The sequence below is a fragment of the Mchenga conophoros genome, linkage group LG18, assembly GCF_057382185.1.
Source record: "Mchenga conophoros isolate Kocher_MC1m ecotype Shallow Benthic linkage group LG18, M_conophoros_male_GT1.1, whole genome shotgun sequence".
Lineage (NCBI taxonomy): Eukaryota > Metazoa > Chordata > Actinopteri > Cichliformes > Cichlidae > Mchenga > Mchenga conophoros.
In genome coordinates, this window is record NC_140543.1 from 19,840,361 (window position 1) to 19,862,980 (window position 22,620).

At 40.1% G+C, this 22,620-nt stretch overlaps 2 protein-coding genes across 3 annotated transcripts; one reads left to right on the forward strand and one right to left on the reverse strand.

The window, feature by feature from the left end:
* Positions 1-1,886: 1,886 nt before the first annotated feature.
* Positions 1,887-12,929, forward strand: bokb (BCL2 family apoptosis regulator BOK b). 2 transcript variants are annotated; one of them, XM_085253214.1, is made up of 5 exons: positions 1,887-2,207; positions 2,624-2,938; positions 3,745-3,873; positions 9,976-10,139; positions 11,897-12,929. In XM_085253214.1, exons 2-5 carry the CDS (start codon positions 2,716-2,718, stop codon positions 12,020-12,022), a joined length of 642 nt encoding a protein of 213 aa, XP_085109340.1. In that variant the 5' UTR covers positions 1,887-2,207; positions 2,624-2,715; the 3' UTR covers positions 12,023-12,929. The 2 variants fall into 2 exon arrangements, with proteins under 2 accessions (XP_085109340.1, XP_085109341.1); XM_085253215.1 differs by lacking the exon at positions 1,887-2,207 and adding an exon at positions 2,235-2,462.
* Positions 12,930-13,497: 568 nt separating this feature from the next.
* Positions 13,498-22,536, reverse strand: thap4 (THAP domain containing 4). The gene is made up of 5 exons (XM_085253216.1): positions 22,317-22,536; positions 15,455-15,608; positions 15,021-15,130; positions 14,252-14,355; positions 13,498-14,123 (listed from the first exon to the last, which is right to left on the reverse strand). Exons 1-5 carry the CDS (start codon positions 22,339-22,341, stop codon positions 14,007-14,009), a joined length of 510 nt encoding a protein of 169 aa, XP_085109342.1. The 5' UTR covers positions 22,342-22,536; the 3' UTR covers positions 13,498-14,006.
* Between the last annotated feature and the right edge of the window lie 84 nt (positions 22,537-22,620).

A 22,620-nucleotide genomic window follows, 5' to 3' on the forward strand; every position in this document is an offset into this window, starting at 1 on the left:
GTGTCCTTGTTTGAGCAGGAGCTCATTTGCAATCCTCTGCTGAGATTTGACTTTGCAAATCATCTTTCTGTGCATTTTGCTTACAATAAAAAATAATAAAATCTTTCTCTTTATTCGGTTCATTTATAGGGATTAAAAGAAAAAGGAAATGTGAAAGGACGTAGGTTAAAACTACAGCTACACTTATACAAAAAAGTCAACATGTAAGGAAAATTACATCTTTAACCGATTGAAATATAGAATTATGATAAAAGAGAAAAAGCAAAGATACAAGAGACCGTTCATAGTTTCACATCCAGCTGTAGTTTACCCTTTTATAACCAGAGCATCTTCACACTAACATTTATCACAATACTGAATTTTTGTATTTGTTTTTTACAACTTTTTTTTTTTTAACAGTTTCAGTTTGCTACACTTAAAATCCAGTTTTCTCTTGAGTTCCTGTGTCCACATTGTTTGAATCCGTGTTTGCACAAATTGCTGTTTTGCTTTTATGTAATTCTCAGTTGTGGATATTTTAAGAGGATAAATGGCTCAGGTCTTCAAAACACAGGAGAAACAGCAACACTGCAGGGAAATTAATGAAGCCAGTTCAAAAAAATCCTTTGGATTAGTTTTTATAATTTAAAACACACGAGCAATTTAAAAGCAAAGTAGCAAATAACAGTTTTTCTTTTCTCTTTTTTGAGGATGACTGTTTGAAATGAAATAACAAAATATTTAATTTTACATACTTTAAAAATTTTTTTTTTACAGTCTTTTCAAATAAAAAAAACTTACATTTAACCAATGCCTTTCACCTGTTATTTTTCATATAGTTTACATTGTAATATTTATTCCTACTTAGAGTACTTGTTTTCTAAAAAGCCAAACAAACTAAATAAAAAAAGCCACACACACACACATTTTCATATCTTGGTGAGGACATTGCTTTCCTTAGCCCCTTACTAAAACTGCAACCATCAGAAATGAATACCTAACCCTAACCCTAACCTTTACCCTGACCATAACCCAATTGTAACCCTAACCCTAAAAAAACAATTTTTGAGCCTCAAAAACGCTTTCAAATTTGTGAGTACCGGCATTATGTCCCCAGAAGTGACTGTTGTCCCCACAAGTATAATGGGATACTAATTTTTGGTCCTCAAAAAGATGTTTAAACAAGTACATCCACACATCCACACATCCACACACACACACACACACACACACACACACACACACACACACACACACACACACACACACACACACACACACAGCAGAAAACAACAACAACAAAAAATATCTTGTCTTCTTTGACTGAATAGATGACAGAAAATATAAAGACATTAAGAGTTTTTTCTTTTGTGTTCCATGACTGTAGCAAATATTTCTTTGTATTTGTACTAAGTATGACAGTGCAATGACAATAAAGAGTTATCCTATCTTATCTCATTATCTTAGATAGATAAATAAATAAAAAGATCAGGATGCAATGCAGTAAATCTACATAGATATTACCAAACAACACCCACGAGCAGAGCGGGACATCTAGCGGCGTGAAGGAGCTCTGCAGGGGATTGACAGTGGCACAATTCTGGCTTCAGGAACAGTTACATAAACTTTGGCAGGTGATCGTCTCCTGAGTCACACCTGTGCTCAAATCACAGCATAATGGTGATTTGCATCAGTGTGTTGAAGGCTGAATATTAGAAGAAATTCAAACGAACTGGCTATTCTATTAAAGCCGAGCTAATCGCCCCTCAGATTTGTGAATGAAAGTAGTTACAGTTGAATTGTCTCCCTCTGTCCGCCGGGGTGAGAAGCTGCTTGTGGTGGGAGGGAGGCGGCGGCTGTCAAACTCCTTATCCGGGCTTTTCCCGGCTCTGAAACGAGCACACCCACCGCGCGCCAATGGCAAGGTGGAACAACAGGTAGGCGTCCTCCACCCGCCTCCCTCCCCTCCGTCGGTGCGTCTCGGAGAAGCAAGTGGACCCACTATCCGCTGCGTGGAAAAGAGAGCAGAACTTCGCCCGTTGTTTGCTTGATTGTCTGGGCCGGTTTGTCTGCACAGTGGAGGAGTTTTAATGCGTTTGCTCTGACAGTCCAGCTTTGTTTGAAAGACCTCAGAGATTCGCTCTGAAACGTCTGCTAATTAATAAATCGGATAAATCGCGTTTGCGACATCAGGCGCAGGTGTTTGTCATCATGTGGATATGCTGATGGTAAGCGTGGTCTTTTTCTCGCGTGTTAAAGCGGTTCAGGGATTTAAAATTAGGGTTAAGTTGTGACTGCAGTGAAAAAAGCTCGATGGGTTTGTGCGTGCGTGTGTGTGTGTTATATCGAGACTGGGAAACAAAATATTTCCTCAGTCATTTTGTGGTATCGCCGTTTGTTGTTGCATAATCCAAGAAGTGTAGCAATAAGTTGACTATCCCACCATGTGACTCACAACAATAACGCCTCCATCATATTCTTATGTAAGTTTCTGCTCCTGTTTTAGAATCCAAATGTCTTTATACACTCACCCACCATTCTTGTGAATTAAAAAAAAAAGTGTGTAGTAGCAGCAAGGATTTTTAATCACCTGCTTCGTTTTCCTCTTATCTGACCTCTTTTCATCTACTCCTATTCCTCACAGCTGCCATATTATCTTCACCACTGAACTCTGAGCTGATTGAAAGAGGTCAGAGGCTCTCTGACTTACAGATCCCCCTCACCCTGCATGAGGACATGGAGGTCCTGCGCAGGTCTTCAGTGTTTGCTGCAGAGGTCCTGGATGTGTTTGACCGATCACTGACCGAGAAGGAGCTGGTGACCCAGTCTAAGGCGCTGTGCAGAGACTACATCTTGTCGAGGCTCAACCAAAACGGGTTGGGATGGTCTAAAACTGAACTCAATTTTTCTCCCTCAAACACAGCGCTGGCTGAAGTGTCTATGGTGCTTCTCTGTCTTGGTAAGTTTCCATAAATGCCACCTTATCGATGACCTCTGAACTATGATTGCCTTGCTTCATTATTAGTGCTGTCATGAAAATAGCATGACATAAAAAAAAGGATAATGGGTATCTTTGGGATGTTTTTTCTTCTTCTTGTCCAACAACCATACTTAAAATGAAAGGAAATGTTGTGTTTAAGCATCTCAGAAATGATTGACATTACATTTCATGCATTTGCAATCTAACATGCATTCCATTTTCACGATCTGCCGATTAGCTGCTCAACTAATTGATTATTTGTTTGGCCCATAAAATGTCAGAAAGTAGCAACGGCTGTATTGAATTTACACCTGCTTTCAGAGAATGGTAAAGAAACCAGAAAATTGCGAATGATTAGAGACTGAATTTGCTGATCACCTACATTATGATCCTGTGTCTGGAGTATTTGCTACATTTGCAATATATTAAAGCAACACATTAGGCTTATACTCCACATGTCTATACAGCCTGTACTGAGCATTTGAAGCTCTGATGAGCTCAGACCAAATGATGAGTCGAGGATTATATCTGCATGTGTGAGAACAGCTTGAACCAAAACCAGGCAGCAGCGGTCCAGCCCTCCTCTTCACATCTATCTTTTCTCAGCACACGGGTATCTGAGGGAACTCTTGTCACGTGAAATGTTTGAATTCAATATTCAAGCAGGTTAAAATGTGTGACGTGGTACACGTTCACCTGTTTTTAATCTCCTTCGCTCAGATTCACTTCCTAACAGACTTTTCTCCTTTTCTTTTTTTTGTTTCTGCTCTCCCTCTGTTACCTAGGCGATGAGCTGGAGTGTATACAGCCCAGTTTGTACAGGAACGTGGCGCGGCAGCTCAACATTTCTGTTGCCATGGAGAACATGGTTTCGGATGCCTTCATCGGTGTAGCAACAGAGATTTTCTCAGCAGGTACAAGGCTGTTATGAAGCTCAGTGTTGATGATGATGATGCATCGCAGTAGAAATTAAAAGAGCACAGGAAGTGACCTTCACTGCTGACTGCTTATGGAGGCACTGACTGTGAACCTCTGCAGCTTTCACCAGGCTCATTCGGCTCAGAGTGAGTGGGTGCGAATCAGATGTAGGTGGAGTGAGACTCCATCTGAAACACATAATTAGTCCTACATCCAAGTTTCTATGTTTAGACATTAGTTTACTAAATTGAGCCCAAGTTTGGGATGTGGATGCTGAACATAAAAGGGCTTCTTGGTAGCGTTGTCGTGTCTTGCTAAGAGAACTCAAACATTTTTCTTTAATTAATATAGAGTAGTCCTGTGACAGATTGGCGACCTGCACAGGGTGTAACCTGAACTGGATAAGCAGTAGAAAATGGATGGATGGCTTAATGTAGCATAGTGTTAAAGTGTAAGCCAGCATGTCCAATCTTGGGCCTCTCAAAACGATGCACAGGAAGGAAAATTAATGCAGAGCGGCAGGGGATAATGGTGTTGCCTAAGAAAAGATTTTAGATTCTCTAGTTGGTTTTTGGCTTTTCTGAGTTTTGACCTTCCTGAGCCTACATGTTCTTAGGTTATCTTTGAGTTTTCCTCCATGTTGCTTCTGGTTTCTTTCTGTAACCCTACAATGTGTATGTTACGTTAGGGGTAGCATGCTTCTCACCCGCTGTCAGCCGGGACAGGCTTGAGACTGGTTGGATGGGCATTTAAGAAAATAGAATGAAGGCCGGATGGCTGTATGAGGTTGAATTGTAGTCACTGTTAGTCTAAGAAAGCTAGCTGCTAACTCCATAGTGTGCTAACGAAGACGGTTCAAAATCTAGGAGACACAAATCCCTGGGTGAGTTCCTTCAGGATAGTTATCGAGTGTAGATGTAGGTGTGCTGATCTGTCCGCTGTGGTGAAGTCTTCCAAATAAGGCTAAAGCTGAAAGAAGAATCATTTAGCCAATTATAAGATATGTAACATAATTCTGGTGCTTAATTTTGTCTGCATTTTCTTGATTTTTTTTATTTTTTTTTTTTGTTCTTAAATTTTGTACTGATACAGAAGCAACTGCTGTTGTGCACAAAGAAAATCACAATCTCCAGCTGTGCTCTTTGGTGGTGTGATTTATTTATTTATTTATTTATTTTTGAACTCTGAGTAAATCTTGTAATTGTGTCCTCACATAGTTCAGGTGTTGTTTTTGGCAAATAATTCATCTGGTGGTTGTTGTTGTTGTTATTATTATTATTATTATTATTATTATTATTATTATTATTACATCCAGTCTAACATAGACACAGCCTTACTTTAATACCCTTATGTAAAAATTTGCAGGCTACACCAGTGGAGTTCTGGGATGATACCAGCCATAATTTTTTTTTTTTTTATCATCAACAATTTTTATTTATTTCATTTTAAACTTCAATAGCAGAACTTAAATGCATAAATAAATAATTTTAAAAAAACAACAACAAAAACAAACAGAAAAACAACAACAACAAAAAACCAAACAAAAAACAAAAACAAAGGGAAGTTATCCTATTCTTTCTTCGCACACCAATCCCCACACCACCACTCTGTCATTACTCCTCTGTTCTTCAAGTTACAGAAAGCCAGCTTGTGAAGATGGACCAAATACAATCATATTGATGCAATTTATCTAATAAACCATAAGTCACTTTTTCGTAAGACGCCAACTTAGCCATTGTCATTAGCCACTCTTCATAGGGAGGGGGTTCTTTTTCCGTCAATGTCTTAGCAGGACCTGTTTGGTCGTAGTAAGAGCCTGAATAACCCATCTTTTTGTATAACTGGAAAAATCTCCATCAGAAAGTTCTGTGGTTATACCAAGTATGGACAGTTTTGGTGAGATACCAAATCTCCTTTTCAAAACACTGAAAATTACCTCCATTATGTTTTCCCACCAATCCCGAAGTGCCGAACAGCTCCATAAGATATGTAAAATCAAAGCGTTTTGACCATCACATCTCCAACATTCGTCCGTAGGGGCCAGGTTCCATTGATACAATTATTGCGGTGTTCGATGCCACCTATGGATTATCTTAAGTTGAATAAATCTACTGCCTGTTTCTTTATACATAGTATTAACATTTTGAAAACATGAATCCCGTTCAACTGAAGGATATGTCCAATGCCATGTCCTGGGCCCAGTAGCCCTTAACTTTAAGGAGCGGGTCAGCTGACCGTTCTTGCAATAAATGATAAATCTTAGAAGTGATACCTTTACCCAAGGATGATCTTGAGAGCACGACTTCCACAGGGCTGCCCACAGGACAACTCAAGGGGGTTCCCAGCCACTTCGATAATGAACTATGTATTTGAGCTTATCTTCAGAATTGATTATGCTGCAACTTATATAACTCCACAATTTTATCAAAGCTTAAAAAACATTTGGTCCCACAGTCAAATAAATCTGATACATAAATGATGCCTGCCTTACGCCACTGTAACCAGCCAACCGATGTCCCTCCAATTAAAATTCTTTTATTACTCCATAAGGTTGTCGAAGGAGATTTAATAAAGTCCCAGCGACCCGCCCTATGTAATTTACACCACAATGTCTTCGCATTTGCAATTATAGGATGGGTAAGTTTATGACTGGTATCAAACAGCTCCTTCCAAGGAGAAATACCGCCATTAACTTCCGTCTCTATATGGGACCAAATGGGTTTAACAGTAGATAACCAAGCTCTAAGTTGTTTCACATTCATCACCCAATAATACCATTCGAAATTAAGCAATGAAAAACCTCCTTGTTTTGCACTCGCTTGAAGTTTCTTAATACTTAAACAATGTGGTGAGCTACCCCAAAGAAACTGCTGGATCAAAAAGTCTAGATCTTAGTCTAGATCTGGAATATTTAATAAAATATAAAAGGTCATGGGTGCAGTCATCATCTTAATACAGCTAATTTTACCCCATATTGTGAGACGTACCCTGGACCATCTACCAAATTCCATTTTTATTCTTTCAAACATTGGCTCCATATTTGCTCGAACCATCTTAGTGTAATCCAAGGTAATTTGTATCCCCAAATACCTCAAACCATTCACGGACCACCGAAACTCCCACTGTTTAAATAAAGTATGAGGGCAGTGTCCTGACATAGGCATTGCCTCTGATTTATCCCAGTTGACGTGATACCCTGAAAGCAGCGTAAAGCTTTCTATACATTCTAATAGGGCTGGAATAGACTTCCCAGGCTGTGTCATAAGTAACTACATATCATCTGCATATAATAGAAGCTTATGTTGATTATTATCCATCAAAATTCCAAATATATTTACATTATTTCTCTGTTTTTGTGCCAAAGGCTCTATAGTAATAACAAAAAGCCCGGGGCTAAGGGGACAGCCTTGTCTTGTGGATCTCTGTAAAAGAAATAGATCTGATATGAGCCCATTCGTCAATACTCGCGCTGAAGGCGAATCATATATCTTTATCAACCTAATAAAATTGTCACCAAAACCAAACTTTTCTAATGTCTTAAACAGATAATCCCACTCAACACAATCAAAAGCTTTAGCAGCATCCAGCGATAGGGCCACTGTTGGATGTACTGAATCATAAACATAATTTTGCAAAATAACCAGCCGCCTAATATTATCTGAACCATAGCGGTTTGGAACAAAACCAGATTGGTCTGCATGTATTATTTTCGCCATTACTACTTTTAATCAACCCGCTAAGACCTTTGCCAAGATTTTTTGGTCAGAATTAAGCAAAGATATGGGGCGTTAACCACTTGGGTCTAAAGGGTGTTTCCCAGTTCTAGGAATAAATGTTAGAAGTCCAGAGTGCATTGACTGAGGTAAGGAGATACCAGCCAAAATTTTTAAAATAAGTTGGCCAATAGGTGAAAATATTTTTGTTGTTTTTGTTATTTTAATTTGTGTTTATTTACTCTTTTTTTGATAAGATCTAGTTGGTTTTTTTTTTGGGTTTTTTTTTTTTTTAAAAAAAAGTGAACTTTGGAATAACTAACAAAGACTCAAAGTTAATGAGCTGGGAACAGATAAATATCCTCTGCTTCCTCTGCTAAATGTCATCCTGTCTCAATCTATGCTGATGTAGCTTAGCAACATCTTCTTCCTTGCACCTATTCTTCTTCTTGCTCTTCCTGTGGAGGCTCCACAGCAGGTCATCTCCATCTCACCCTATCCCTAGCATCCTCCTCTGTCACAGCCTCTCCCATATTAAGTCATGTAAATAACACTGTGCCATCTGTGAAACTTCTCTGCGGTCTTGCCCTTTTCCTCCTGCCTGGCAGCTCCATGTTCAACACCCTTTGCCCAGTATATCCACTATCCTTCCTCTGCATGTGTCCAAGGTTGTCACCAAACTGCTCTGCCTCAGCTGTCCCTTTCTGATGTACTTGTTTATTTAATAAAAACATATGGTCAGCTATTCCTGTGGTTCATTAGATTAAAACCAAGGAGAAGATGGCTTAGGACAACAGCAGCTGGCTCTGGCTTGAATGTGGAATTTCTTACTTGATTCACAGTTGTTACCTCTGGATAAACAGCCCAAGTGGTTCTTCCTGTTATTCCTGGCTAGGAGTGATTTGTGCTAATCTAGTGACAACATTGCAGAACAAATGTGTCAAAAAGCCTGTTGGTTAAATTCTAGTTGAGTCTATTTGGGTGAAGTCGATCATGCTGGTCTTGGTCTTGTGCCTTTTTTTTTTTTAAATTCTTTTATTTATGTTGTCTTGACAACAGATGTGTTTTGTAAACCGTCCAAAGAAGGAAAGACATTTTGAAGGATCCAAATAAAGAGTGACTTTATGTCCTCTGTATGCGCCTTGGGAATAGATTAGAGAGTCTGGTAAAACTTTGACGCGGGACCAGGAAAGATCAAACACAGACTCGGTTAATGACATTTTCATGCTTGTGTTCTGGATAAATGTCTGCTCTTTTTGACGTCACGAGGGTATCGTTTTTAGAAACGGCGTGGGATTCCTCCTCAAGAACAACAAACTGGTGAACCCAGGCAGCCCCAGCCCTCTGGGACGGGTTGGAACTTGACTATAAATAAAGAAAAAAAAAAAAGGCATGTGTTTTTCCTGCAGTCTCGAGATTGTTTTAAAACCACCCTTTAAGCTTTTAGTTAGTCATTACTTTGTGGTGGACATAAAGGAATGACATTTATATGGCATCTGTGGATCATATCTACATATCTTCCTTTGGAAACAGTCATCTGTTCTGTGGTCGCCTTCAGTAAAATCAACACGGCTCATCTCTCCTCCATCCATCTTCGCCTGCCTCCCACTTCTGTTCTTTCTCTTTCCGCCCTCCTCTCCTCCAGCTTTATCCCCGGCAATCTTGTCTCTATTCTTGGCCCGCTTCTCAGTAGGGAGGGAGACATGACGTGCTCTGACAGCTTCCACGGACAGTTATCTCATTTAAGCTCTATCCTTTAATAGCCACACTCAGAGGCTGTGGCTCAGCTCTAAGGAGCAACCATGACAATGCAAGCAGGGCTAAAGGGGGCCAATGCCATTAAGCCCTGCACTGCATCAATGACGTTCGTTATAACAATCCCTCGTTGCACTGGAAACTTTGCCTGGAGTGGCCGGATGCCGTCATTTATCATATTGGACTGTTTTGAGGTCGGTGCCTCTTGGGTAACGGGACAAATACTTGGTCTTTTTCAGCTCCGCTGCTTCTGCTCCATTCACAGTTCAGTTTTGAACCTGTTGACCTTCCCGTATCTGAAACTGCGTCAGTGGCAGTGCAGTCTAAACCTGTTTATTTTACAGCCTGGCGTGGCCTTATCGATAGCATTAACACCAGTTTGTTGACTTTCATATTTACAAGGTGCACCAACTGCCCTCTGTGCTTCCTGTCAGGTCACAGAATATGAGGCTGGAAAGCGATGGGTGTTGCTTTGTGTGGGAGGGGATGTTTATAGTGGGGTAAAGATGGCAGTTTGATTTTCGGTGGCTGCAGATAAACAAAATCCAGATCAGCTTGAACTGTGGAAGCACAGATACACAGATATAGAATAATTAAACATAATCCACTGGTGTCTGTTTTTTCCTGTAGGCATAACATGGGGTAAGGTGGTGTCCATGTTTGCGGTAGCTGGAGCCCTGGCAGTGGACTGTGTCAGACAAGGCCATCCGGCTACAGTGCACATCTTAGTGGACAGTCTGGGACAGTTTGTCCGCAAATTCCTGGTTCCCTGGCTGAAGCGACGGGGAGGATGGGTAAGTTTCTGCCTCAGCAAAATTTTGGGCAAACATGAAATGCATAAAAAGTTGACATTTGAGATACAACAGCGATTTGCATTTGCTAGTTTTGTGTGTGTGTGTGTGTGTGCAGGGGTGGGGTGGGGATTTGAATTTGATGCACTGCTTTGTGCATGACAAACATGCTGATTGTGCATGAAGCTCCGTCAGCTTTCAGTCGTCTTTCAGCAGTCTGAGATATGGGGATGCTATTTGCTTACTCTGGCTTCCTGCTGGATGATTTGATGAAAAGTTTCTGCTGTAAAGTGGATCATTCTCATGCTTGATTTAAATAATATTCAAACTCTGTTTTATTTTACTTTAGTGTATGTGTGTCTGTGCATCTTCCGAGTCAGACAGTATTTTTACTCTTAGTGGACTGACAAAAGAGACAACAGATTGCAATAAGAAATGCCACTAGTAAAAAGGCATTATGACATTTAACTCATTTGATTTCCTCAGTAACATTAATTTTACAACTTCTTTCTTTCAGACTCACAAATTCAGGTAGAAAACAAAAACTGTAATACTAATGACATCTATAGACTAGAATTAAAATACTGAGATCCTCACATACTGGGGAAAATAAAATATGAAATTTCATTTAAACAGTTAATTTTATTTGTAACAATACAATGCAACTTTATTTATATAGTACATTTAAAACCGAAGGTACACCAAAGTGCTTCACAACAAAGTTAAAACATAAGATAGAAGATAAAAGGCTCTAAGAGAGTACCCCCCCCCCCCCAAAAAAAGTACAAAGTAAGAAATAAAACATTAGAGCATAGTTTAGAGGATACAATTACTGAGTATTCATAAATATAAGGTGGGAGTTTTTATACAGTGGAACATTAGTAGAAGATAACATAAGGGTAAAATAATATAGGGAATGTGCACTAACTGAAAACGCTCGGTCAAACAGTTTTTAACTGAGATTTAAATGAATAGATGGAATCAGAGGCGCGGATAGCAGCAGGAAGATTGTTCCAGAGGCTCGGGGCTGCCAGGGCAAAAGCACGGTCACCTCTGGTCTTTAGCTGGGATCTAGGCTGCACTAAGAGTAATTGTCCTGATGATCTTAGAGCTCCCCTAGGGTTATGTGGACTAAGGAGTTCAATGAGGTAGCACGGCGCAGCATTGTTTATGATTTTAAAGGTAATTCCAATAACTGCAATTTAATCACACATTAAGTGTGATTTTTAAGTACTAAAAACTCTGTTCTTCTCTAAAATGCATCTAGTCTGCTCTTTTCCAGCTCCTATGTCTATTCGTGGACTGTACCAGGGTAGTTTTGCATGATTCACAGTTCAAAAATAATCCTTACTGACCTTAGATCAGTCCTCTTAGTAGCTCCTCAGTTCGCCGGCTATCTAATTCTCTTCCTTTCTTATGATTGGCTGTTCCCAATTGTGACTAGCCAGACCTGATGCAAAAGTCTGCTATCAGTGACATCATACAGATTCAAGAGTAGGAAAAAAAACCCCTCATCTGAAATGGAGTGTGCAAAGCATCTGATGCTTTTTGGCTCATAGGAATTACTTGCACAAACACCTCCTGTTCAATATGAGTGTCCACCATTGCTGCAGTGCATTCTGAAAGTGTATGTGTAAAATTTTTTATATATCAGAAAATAAATGGAAGCACAAAGTTTCCCTTTTAATATTTATACTTCAAGAAATTTAACAAGTTTGTTTGTTTGTTTTTAAATATCCCTTTTGTCTCATTTTGTTAAGGTGGAGATCACAAAATGTGTGGTGAAAAAGGATTTTTGCCCTGAAGAAAACTGGCTGTCCTCTGCCTTTGAGTCCCTCAAGTGCTTCCTCACGACGATGTATGTCTACATCATGAAGGAGCCGTGAACGAACAGCGTGTGGGAGGTGGGACAGTGGGGGTGTCATGTGTGGGATTAAAATCTCAGACTTGTCAATAAAAAGCTGGAGTGGAGAGGGTCGCTGTGATTGATGGGGATTGAGCCTGCCGGTAGATTTCAGTTGCTGTGTATGGCCATCAGCAAATGTTTGACCAACAAATGTTTGTGTTCTCTCAGTGTCGGCAGAGCCCGTGAAGTGGTTACCCTTCATCCAAAGAGTAGTCACCGTGACATTTAAGGGCATATCACTCCGCCTCTATGTATTATCTTACTGCTTTAACCGGTGTAGTAAGCAAGGCTTCTCCAGTGTTGTAACGTGAGGCTGTTCATACTCCAGAGACAAACACTCAGACGTTTTAATGTGGTGTTTCTCAGAATATTCACACTTAAAGAGGCGAAAACTGTGTTTGTGATGAAACTGACGCTCAGCTGGCTGGGTCCTGTTGTGAGGTTTGAGTCTGGAAAAAGTGAGTTCACGCCTCAAGAGTAATGTCAGGTGGATTCAACTGTTTACACTTCATGGAGTAACTCTATTGTACTTCACCAAAGCACAAAGAGTCTCTTTACAAATATGATCCATTTAAAAATAATGAAGAGAAACGTTGGATCTCATTGCGCTCATTTTTGGCCAAAGAACTCGAGGAATGGTAATATATATATATATACTGAATGTGCATATTTTTGTGGACACTGATTTCCTTTTAGATTTGTAAATAGTCTATTTATGATTTTATTTTTTTATTTAATGACTTGTATTTCAAACCACTGCAGTATGAGGACGCCACTACAGCAGCTGTTTAGGATGATTGTGTGTGATGGGTGTCACTTTAAGTGTGAACTTATAAATGTGTCTAAAAGTTTTTATGAAACCTATAATAAACTTCAACCTTCACAGACGGGACTTTTGTGATGCTTTTGTTATAACAGGCTCATCCTTACCCTTGCTGTGAGGAATACGAGGTGGTAAAGAACAGCCCTGTAGGGTGACGAGGTGAGGGTGTTTATTGCTGCCTGGGTCATTGAGGAAGAGTTGGATTTGGTTAAAAAGAAGCGGCTTAGATCATTTTGAAAACCTGAGGCAGACAACTGGTGGAAAAAGTGTTAACAGGACCCCTTTGTTGCAGGGAATTAGTCGCTTCCTTTACCCAATTTGTCCCTCTTCTTACAAAGGCAAGAAAACGGAGCGAAAAATAGAATTTTACACGAGGATTTATAATATCACGCAACTAAAGACATCAGAGCTTTAACTGTTCCTCAAGGTGCTCCACAATCTTAGCTCTGTGTTTACATTATATGGCGCTTTCTATTTAAAAACCATGGCTGTAACAGTCATCGTGTGTCAGCCTGCAGTGTCTTCTCGTGTTTCCAGCGCCGATGTTGTGTGTTGCAGTGCATTAACACACGCTAATCAGATTTGTATCATCCATCAGGACAGAAACGCATTAATAGACTCAAACAAGCAAAGACAAAATGAGTAATTTAATTTATCCAGCACACGAAGCTGCCCCCACGCAGACATGGATGTCTGTGAGCACATATGTGAAAACAGTGGCCTTAAATAGTCCTTTCTTTTCTACATAGTGCCACTCAGTAAAAGAAAAAACCCCTGAAGCCCACATTCAAAGGACAGTGCAATGTCTCCAGCTGCTTTAGCTTACAATTTTATGATAGTGCAGTGACAGTCACATATAGTACTTCTATTATCTTCACATTGAAATAGCTTTACAGATTAAATATACACCATGAACATCCTGATATTGTCTGTGATGTTTAACTAGTGGTTAAGATTAAGTTTGATTATTTCAGTTCAACAGGTTATACCACAGCCTTTTTACCACATAACAGTATAGAGGTATATCTCTGTAGATTTGTTTATGTTTTTCTTGCACAGCTGGAATTATTGATCGAGTGTTTCCAGATATATTTTTATATCTGGAAACTTATTTCAGTGCATGAGAAGCCCTCCTGCTTGCTCAAGACGATCGACGGTAGGTGATGCGCAAGTGCTGCATCAGGGGCTGGTTGTCTGTTGCCATAGAAACTGTCTGCTCCAGCTTCCCGTCAGACCGGAGCTGAAACACTCTGCAAATCTAAAGAGGGGAAAGCGAGCAGGAGTCACTTTATTGATCACAAGAGGTTTGATGGCCAAGTGTCATATTTAATCCTCTTATTTCTGCAGCTCAGTGAGTGCGTCTTGCAGACTCGGGATTAGCTTTACCTGCTTTACGTAAGGCTCTTTTGCAAAAGAGGTTCGGGCTAGTTGCAGGGACTGCAGGCTCAGCTGCTGCCCTGTCAGCTCTCCCTCCTCGATTTCCACCAGACCTGCAGCAGACGACACAAGGGGTATCGTGTGGGTATTGAAAGAAGGGTAAATCACTGGAAAAAAATAATTAATTTGCCACAAATGTGATCTAATAAAAGCTTTTTATCACTGCAGTAAGCTTTGAAAAAATACTGTTTGAAATAGTTTTCTTTCCTGTGGTTATTGAATGTCATAGCAGGAAAACACAGATGAGTAAAACACATTTACTCGGCCCTGTAAGCTTGAATATCAGGAAAAGCCAGCCAAACGCAATCCAGACATTATTGTGTTGTTTTTTGCACTGAGAGACACTTTTGGTCCCCTAAAGAGGATTTATCCAGAGCAAAAAAAGAAAATTACCAGCACTGTAATAACATTTTTAAACATTTTGTCAGTTCACCTTCATTTAAAAATACTGGTGGCCACCAGTGCTGAGACCAGTGTTACCCCTCAGCCTCCTGGTGGACACATCAATGGTATCAGTTTCAAAATCCTGTGACGACAACACCCCATCAGGCTGTAGGGCCTACAGGCTTGTGGGGTGGTTACTGGTGATGACGAGCGAGGCTGATGCACATTTACAAAAGGTACATCGGGACTCATCACATCACATGACCTTTACAACTGAACCAGAGTCCAATCTGATGAAAAAAAAAAAAAGTGAATACAATGACGTGAATTTCACCTGAGTTCTGTGCAATGATGAAGGCCACTCTGTTAGTCCCCGGCTGCATTCGAACAAACCCGCACTCTCTGTGCAGGGGCTTCTTAGACTCGGCATGAAATGCATTGAACCTGTAAAACACGACATCAGTGGGAGATCATGTGACGTCCGGTGACGAGCTCTTGTTATCGGCAGATTTTATTAATTTTATTCCAGTTGAATTTAAATGAAATACACAAACTTAAAACTTACACAAAAGACATTTTCCAGCGTGTTAAACTTAAGCATAATTTATGAGTCTGTTCTCTTGAAACACTGAACTCAAAGTCACACAGTTCACTCGTAAGATATTCTGACGTGCAGAACAGCCAGTGACCTTGCAGTTATATTGACTAAATGTTCCAATCTATAAATATCTGTTATTACTTGATTTGCCACTTCTTCATATAACCTACATGAAGTTGATGACTGGTTGTCCTACATGACTGAAATGCAGCGTCTCTGTGTAACGGAAAGGTTTTATGGTGGGGAAGGAGCCCTCTCCTGGTTCATCACACTCCCAGGTGCCCAGAAGCCATTCCAGAGGGAGGAGGGTGAGGTTCAGCTCCACTGATGGTTAAAAAGATAAAGCACAAGACACAAACAAACAAATTACGCAGCATTACTATAAAAAAAGAAAAGAAAAAAGAAGCTTCATCATGTAATCATGTAACAGAATCATTTTCTGAAGGATTCAAACTGGATTTGTTTGATTTGCTCCTTGGGCAGATAGACTTAAAATCTGAACCATCTTCAGTTAAAAGAAAAATGTCATGGCATGATAATGTTTAATACCAAATATATTTAACAGAAGCTCTCTTTAATCAAAAAGATTAGGATTTTTAAACTCTTTAAACTTCCACTAGAATTTTTTCTTATTACTTAAAAAAAACAGTCAGAAAGTCAAGCACAGAACACGTTTTTGTGTATCAGATGGGCAGAGATAAAAGCAAACTGCACACACTTTGTTAAGTAAAATAACCCACGCTCTTTGTTTAACTACGTGCAGACTCAAAGACCATTTAGAGGCAGGGAAAAAACCTCCGACAGGAACGTTCAAACTTGCATACATCTATTTTTAGGGAACCAGAAGAAGGAAAACACAACACTACATGCCAAACAGTAGCTTCCATCCAAAATGGCTTTAAAAGAAGGAGCTTTTTGGCCAGTTTCAACAAATGTGGAGATTTTGTAGCAAGAAAAAGAAGTCTGAGGCTAAATCCCAGGAAAATATGTCACATTTAGAGAAATGGGTATAATAGAGAGCCAGATACTTGGACAGGCAGACTTTACCAGAGAGAAATGTTCCCAAGCAAAAAAAGATGAGCTAAATTTGTCACGTCATTCAATGCAGTGGAACAAAGCATTAAAAACAAATTAAGATTTACTGAGACTGATAATATCCACAAATTACTCTTAATCAATTTTAGGAAGCATGATGTACATGGCATGCATTGTCTCCAAGCAAACCGCCAACAAACATGACTGGGTAAAGAAAACAAAACTATATCTATCTATCTATCTATCTATCTATCTATCTATCTATATGTATGGAGAGAGAGAGAGAGAGAGAGAGAGAGAGAGAGAGAGAGAGAGAGAGAGAGCCTGAGAGGTTTTGCAAAGAATAATTGGAGAAACTCCCCAACAGTAGGTGTGCCAAGCTTGTAGCATCAAGCTCAGAGACTTGAGGCTGTAATTACTGGCAAAGGGGCTCAAGCTAACTTTTTTTTTTCTCCACATTTTTTTTCCGGGTAGAATTTTGAACACTGGATTTAATCCATGTTGTAAAAAGGCTGTAACTTGATAAAATGTAGAATAAGTGAAGTGCTGTAAATACTTTCTGGATGCACTGTAAGCAAAATTATTGTAGTCACCACATAGGAAGGAGGAGACATCTGTTAATTATTTTATTAACTGTAACCCTTATTTTCCAACTCTTTACAATGTCACAGCTTTTTAAGCTGTAATAATAAAATGATGATTATAAGGCAAATGACTGGAGTGTAAATGTGCCAGTTTGTGAAGGGGAATATCCGCTGCATAGTGGAACTCTTCATGGTGACTCGAGCGCACTACAAATCTCTGGCATTACAGCAAAGCTGCTTTTTCCATAAACTCACCGTTTCCCATTTTCTTTGTGATGTTCAGCCATGTTTTAGATGTTACAACACCTCTTTATTTGAGCTTTGAGAATTAAAGTTTACCACCATCTTCTGATACCTTAGGGTATTTACAACCAGGTGAAACCAGTGGAAGAATCCATGGACAACACAATACTGCTGGAGGAACATTACCTACAAAACAACCTGAAACCAGCTAAGCAACAATTATTATGCAGAAACATGCATGTTCTATTGAAATTACACAACAGGGAATGAAAGCGTGGCAGTAAGGTAGCATGCATAGTGCTGTTAATTATCTGAAAGCAATATTCCTGGTGGAAAAAAAAAAGTTTTTCTTTAAACTAACGATACTTTCCAGTACCACATTACCAAATCAAAAGTCTCATAGTTTATCACAAGATAAACTTCACCATTACTGGCTATTTCAATTTGAGGAATTGAACAATGTGATGTGATCCAATAATATAAAAATTCATTTTAAAACACTACCTCTCAATCAAGTAAAATAAACTGCAAAAAAGGTTTTGATGATTTGGAAATAAGTGAAGCTGCATTTATGAATAACACAATATGAGAACATAATCTGGTCCCTTTCATTGGCATTCTGGATAAAGCAGAGGCAAGTCAAACAAGATGGTAAATGGAAATTTCCAATCTCACTAAAACCTCGAAGCACCTTACAATATGAGCCATTCACGTGTCACACAGGGACACTTCAATGTGAAGAAGGTCAATTCCTGAGCCAAAGCATAGAGGAGCTTTCTGCTTTAAGTTCTATTTTTCCTTTGAGTTCGCAGTGTGAGTCTGGTCAGGTTTAAGTACCTAAACTACTCAGTAGGATTTAGTGGAGAAAAAAAGAAAAAGAAAACAGGTCATGGAATTTGATAAAATATGTCCTTTCAACAAGCTAAACGACATCCTACTGGTTTTGTGGACAGAAAGCCTTGAAGGTCATCTTCTTCTAAAAGTGCAGCTGAGGTGTATCATCATAGGGAAAGGGCTGAGCGTGGAAGAAAGTCAACTAAGGCTGCACGCTACGAGAGCGAAACAGTAAACACATCAAAAGAAATTCACTATTTTTCCATTAGAGACAAGAAGTGGTGGCTGGGGTAGGCAGTGCCCATTCTGAGAAATGAATGTTAAACCAGTCTCTGAACGAAATCACTTTATTTACCTACACGCCCTCTCTTATTATTCTTGCTTGGTGTCTTAGGTCCTCCCTTAGAGGTGCGAGAAAAATACGGCAACGCAACAGGCATTTAACGTGTTATTTTAAAGCAACGTCAATTTGAAAACACAGCTAGAGTTAGTGCTCCTCCTAAACAATAGAATTTAATTTATCTTCACACCCATGCTACAGACTCTGTTAAGTGAACTGAAGAACCCGTTTAGCTGCCCTCAGTGTTCCAACTTAAACACCTTTGATTCTTCTCCACTTGTCTCTCTGGTTTCTAAAATTTACCAGTCCCTTATATAGTTTCACAGCTGATCTTATGTTTTACCAGCTCTGTGTTTTTTCACCTGTTCACTTGGTGGATTTCAACGGCACCATTTAAAACGTGCAGAAAATGCAGCACACGTGCCTCATGGGTCCACTTCTGCACCCAGAGTGATATCTTTTGTTTTTCTCGTGATTTGCCTTTGCAATCTGAGACAAATATTTATGTAGTGTCTCCTTCCATATGTGTGTATAGCTGCAATCGTGCATACTGGTTCATAATTGTGGTTTAAGGCAACTTTTTTTTTCTTTGAATTTGTTGTAAAGGTGGACTGACTTTTGTAAGTACCCTTTAAAATTTACATTTAACGGGTATTAGTGTTGATTTTAGTTTAGTGGACACAGTCTGTATGATGTTGTTTTTTTAATGACATAGCAAAGTGACTTAAGCCAAATGCTGACTTGACAAAGTTGGTTGTCCATCCAGTTCATCTACTCTGGTCCCAACCCTGTTGTTCACAACCGTTATGAATTTGAACTGCAGGTTTGAGAGAACGAGTTGCAGCAAGAAAGCCATTGCTAAGATGCCAGAATAAAACAAAGGGACTTGCCTGGGCCATGAAACACCGCTATTGGAGTACTGAAGACTGGAAGAAGGTATTATGGACTGATGAATCAAAATTTGGAACCTTTGCTTCATCACACAGGATCTTTGTACAGCTTCGAGTAGGCAAAAGGATGGTTCCACAGTGTGTGGCATCAACTGTCAAACATGGAGGAGGAAGTGTGATGGTCTGGGGCTGTTTTGTTGGATCCAAGGTCGGTGACTTGTACAGAGTAAGAGGCACCCTGAACCCAAACAGCTACCACAGCATTCTGCAGTGCCCTTTGGTATGTGCCTAGTATGTGCCTACAGCAAGATAATGACCGAAAACAAACCCAGTGTCTGGGCTAGTAATCAACAATGTAATCAATAGTAATCAACAATAGGGCCGTAATGATGCACTGAATACAGATCTTGATTCAAATGTGCTGTATTCATTTAGTCTCACATTAGAGCAAAGAACTCCACATGCATTAATCAGCGCATGCTTGATTGTGCACACATGGTCAGCACTCGCATCTAAACTGCAAAATATTTACCGTTCAGCTGTGTGCAGGACCTCAAAGTTATTTCAGATCTTCGCTGCACTGCTGCGTCTCAGCGCACTAAAGGTCAGCTCTGCTGCGTAATTCTCTTTGGCCTCGTTGAGCCACTCCTGCGAAAATGCCTCCAGACCTGCAGGTCAGGTCACAGTGAGGTATCCAGGTCGAGCAGTGACCCACATTTGGGAGCTGCTCTCGTAAAGGGTTTATGCCTCACTGTTCCTTAGTAGTTTCTTGTGGGATTTCTGTTACTGAATCTTATATGTAGGAGGTGGTTCTTGAAGCTGAAATTTTCCATCCATTCGCTTCCGCTTATCCTTTTCAGGGTCGCGGGGGGCGCTGGAGCCTATCCCAGCTGTCATAGGGCGAAAGGCGGGGTACACCCTGGACAGGTCGCCAGTCTGTCGCAGGGCCAACACACAGGGACAGACAACAATTCACACTCACATTCACTCGCACATTCATACCTAGTGGCAATTTGGATTATCCAATTAACCTATCCCCACAAGCTGCATGTCTTTGGACGGTGGGAGGAAGCCGGAGTACCCGGGGAGAACATGCAAACTCCACACAGAAAGACCCCGGCCTAATGGTGGAATTGAACTCAGGACCTTCTTGCTGTGAGGCAACAGTGCTAACCACCATGCCACCGTGCTGCTCAGCTGAAATTTTAGTAAAAAAAAACAAAACAAGACAAAACAAAACAAAACAAAACAAAACAAAAAAAATCCACCTCTTTGTCCAATGCTTTGCTGTTGTCATAGAAAATAAAAGGGCACTAATGCAGTCAGGGAGCCTTATTAGCTTTTAAAACACATTTATATATTTCCATCCAGGAGGAACGAGCCTTCAATAATAATAATGATAATAATGATAATAATTTAAAAAAAAATAAAAATAAAAAAATCACACTGCATCCTACACTACAGTTGCGCTGTCCTGTGACAAGACTTTGAAAGTGCATGATGAATCTTCTCTGAATATGCTACATCGCTGGTCAAACCAAAGCCCTGCGTGACCGGCTCATTTGGTTTAATGATGGAGGGCAAGAAGGCAGAAGTGGTGTCCCACAGGAAGAAAAAGAGAGAGATAACTGAAGCAATTTTGGATGCTCAGGGCTCTAGAGTGTGACCAATTTGGTTGCACATGCGACCTAATTTCTCAATGGTGCAACTAAAAAAAAAAAATCCTAGGTCCAACCGGTGCGACCAGCTGTTCAAATAAAAAAAGAAAAAAAAAAAGTATCCTAAACTGTGAAAGTCTCTGTGTGGTCAGACACACATTTTGCCCATATCGTGGTCTAAACCAGTCAGAGTCAAAATTGAATCGAATCGTACTGATTATATAAATCATTGACAATACCCAGTCCTAGTAAGTAGCCTAGGCTGTGGATGTAGCTGTGGGTAAAGAGAAAAGAACGATTTATAACTTTTTTATTAAGTTAAGGCCCGATCCATGTGAAATTCACAGCCAGTGCTCTGACACGGAACCATCAACCTCTCAGGTTATGCCTAACACTGGTCTGGAGACGGCATCAGATAGTGAGCCACATACGATCGACTCCGAGCCAAACCCCACTGAAAGTAAAAGGGGGAAAGTGTATATGTAGTGTATTTCAAAGAGAGTGGTTTGACCCGTTTCCCTGGCTAAGATACAGTAAAGCTGACAACATGATGAACTGCATTTACTGTCATGAGTTTGGAAAGACCATGGCAGTCCTGCTAATACGTTCCAAATCGAAACGCTAAAAACGCACAGTGTATCCTGAAAACACATTATATGATGTGATAAATGCACTACCCAAGTGTCCCCTCTCCCCATGCCTTTTTGCAGCAGGCAGCAGCAAACAGGCCTTCAGAGGAGTCCGAGATGATGATTACGTTTGACATTGCCTACAATATTGCCAAAGAGTGCCAAAGCACTTAAGCACAAGCACTTTTTCAGTAACTTATCTTTCTGGTAGAACTGTGCTCCAAATAAAGAATTACAAATCAATATTGTCTGTATGGACAGAATTTTTTTCAAGTGAACATGTAAAACTGTGGGGTTAAGAGATTCGGTTGAAAAATTTGGATGCACCTCACATTTGTGCTGGTGCACCTAAGAAAAAAGTCTAGAGCCCTGCACTAGGTGGCGTAATGTTGCTGCAAACGAAGGTCTTCGTTTTACAACAACCTCTCATGTAAATCGAAACCTTAAATCTAAACGCTGTTGATATGAAAGATAAAACTGAGGACTTGTCCTCGCAGGACCGTCACAGGAGCAGCTCGGTCCTTCCGGTGGTAGTTTGTTTACTGTTAACGAGGCTAACTTTGAAGTTAGCTTGGTTAAGTTAAAGATAGAAAAATAACTGTGCAGTTGGCTTGAGTTAAAGTGCAAAGAGAGTTCGAATGACACGAAAACAAAGATACTACACTTATAAACGTCTGATCCTTTATAAGTAACATTAAAAGTCAGCACAGTTAGCTTGTGCTTACAGGAGCTGATGACGATTGAGAATAATACTACCAGTATTAAACTGTTAAAATGTTGTTGTTGTTTTTTCAATTTAAAAAAAAAAAAAAAACCTACCCGTGTTATTGACAGGACAGGCCATTAATTAAGGAGGCTACAGTCGGTTTCGGAACAGCCAAACTTAGCCAGTACTACAGAAACGTCACTCCACGCACAGCGCGGTGTTGACGCAGAATGATGTAGATTTACGCAAGGCATCCTGGGAAACGTAGTATGCACAGAGAAGTACTCCCTTCTTTTTCTTCTTTCGTCTGCTCCCTTTAGGGGTCGCCACAACGGATCATTTGAATCCACCTCATCCTGTCCCTAGCGTCCTCCTCTGTCACACCAGTCCAGCTGTCATTCCTCTTCTCTCCAGAGC

What these genes read in the sequence shown, in the direction of transcription:
- thap4 (XM_085253216.1), bottom strand. Translation starts at nt 22,341, where the DNA reads ATGGCCTGTCCTGTCAATAACACGG. An exon ending in CTGTCCTGTCAATAACACGG is followed by an intron (nt 15,609 to 22,316) that starts GTAGGTTTTTTT and finishes TTTAACCATCAG; the next exon opens with TGGAGCTGAACCTCACCCTC. An exon ending in AAGAGCCTTACGTAAAGCAG is followed by an intron (nt 14,124 to 14,251) that starts GTAAAGCTAATC and finishes TCCCCTCTTTAG; the next exon opens with ATTTGCAGAGTGTTTCAGCT.
- bokb (XM_085253214.1), top strand. Translation starts at nt 2,716, where the DNA reads ATGGAGGTCCTGCGCAGGTCTTCAGTGTTTGCTGCAGAGGTCCTGGAT. An exon ending in AACAGAGATTTTCTCAGCAG is followed by an intron (nt 3,874 to 9,975) that starts GTACAAGGCTGT and finishes TTTTTCCTGTAG; the next exon opens with GCATAACATGGGGTAAGGTG. An exon ending in TGAAGCGACGGGGAGGATGG is followed by an intron (nt 10,140 to 11,896) that starts GTAAGTTTCTGC and finishes CATTTTGTTAAG; the next exon opens with GTGGAGATCACAAAATGTGT.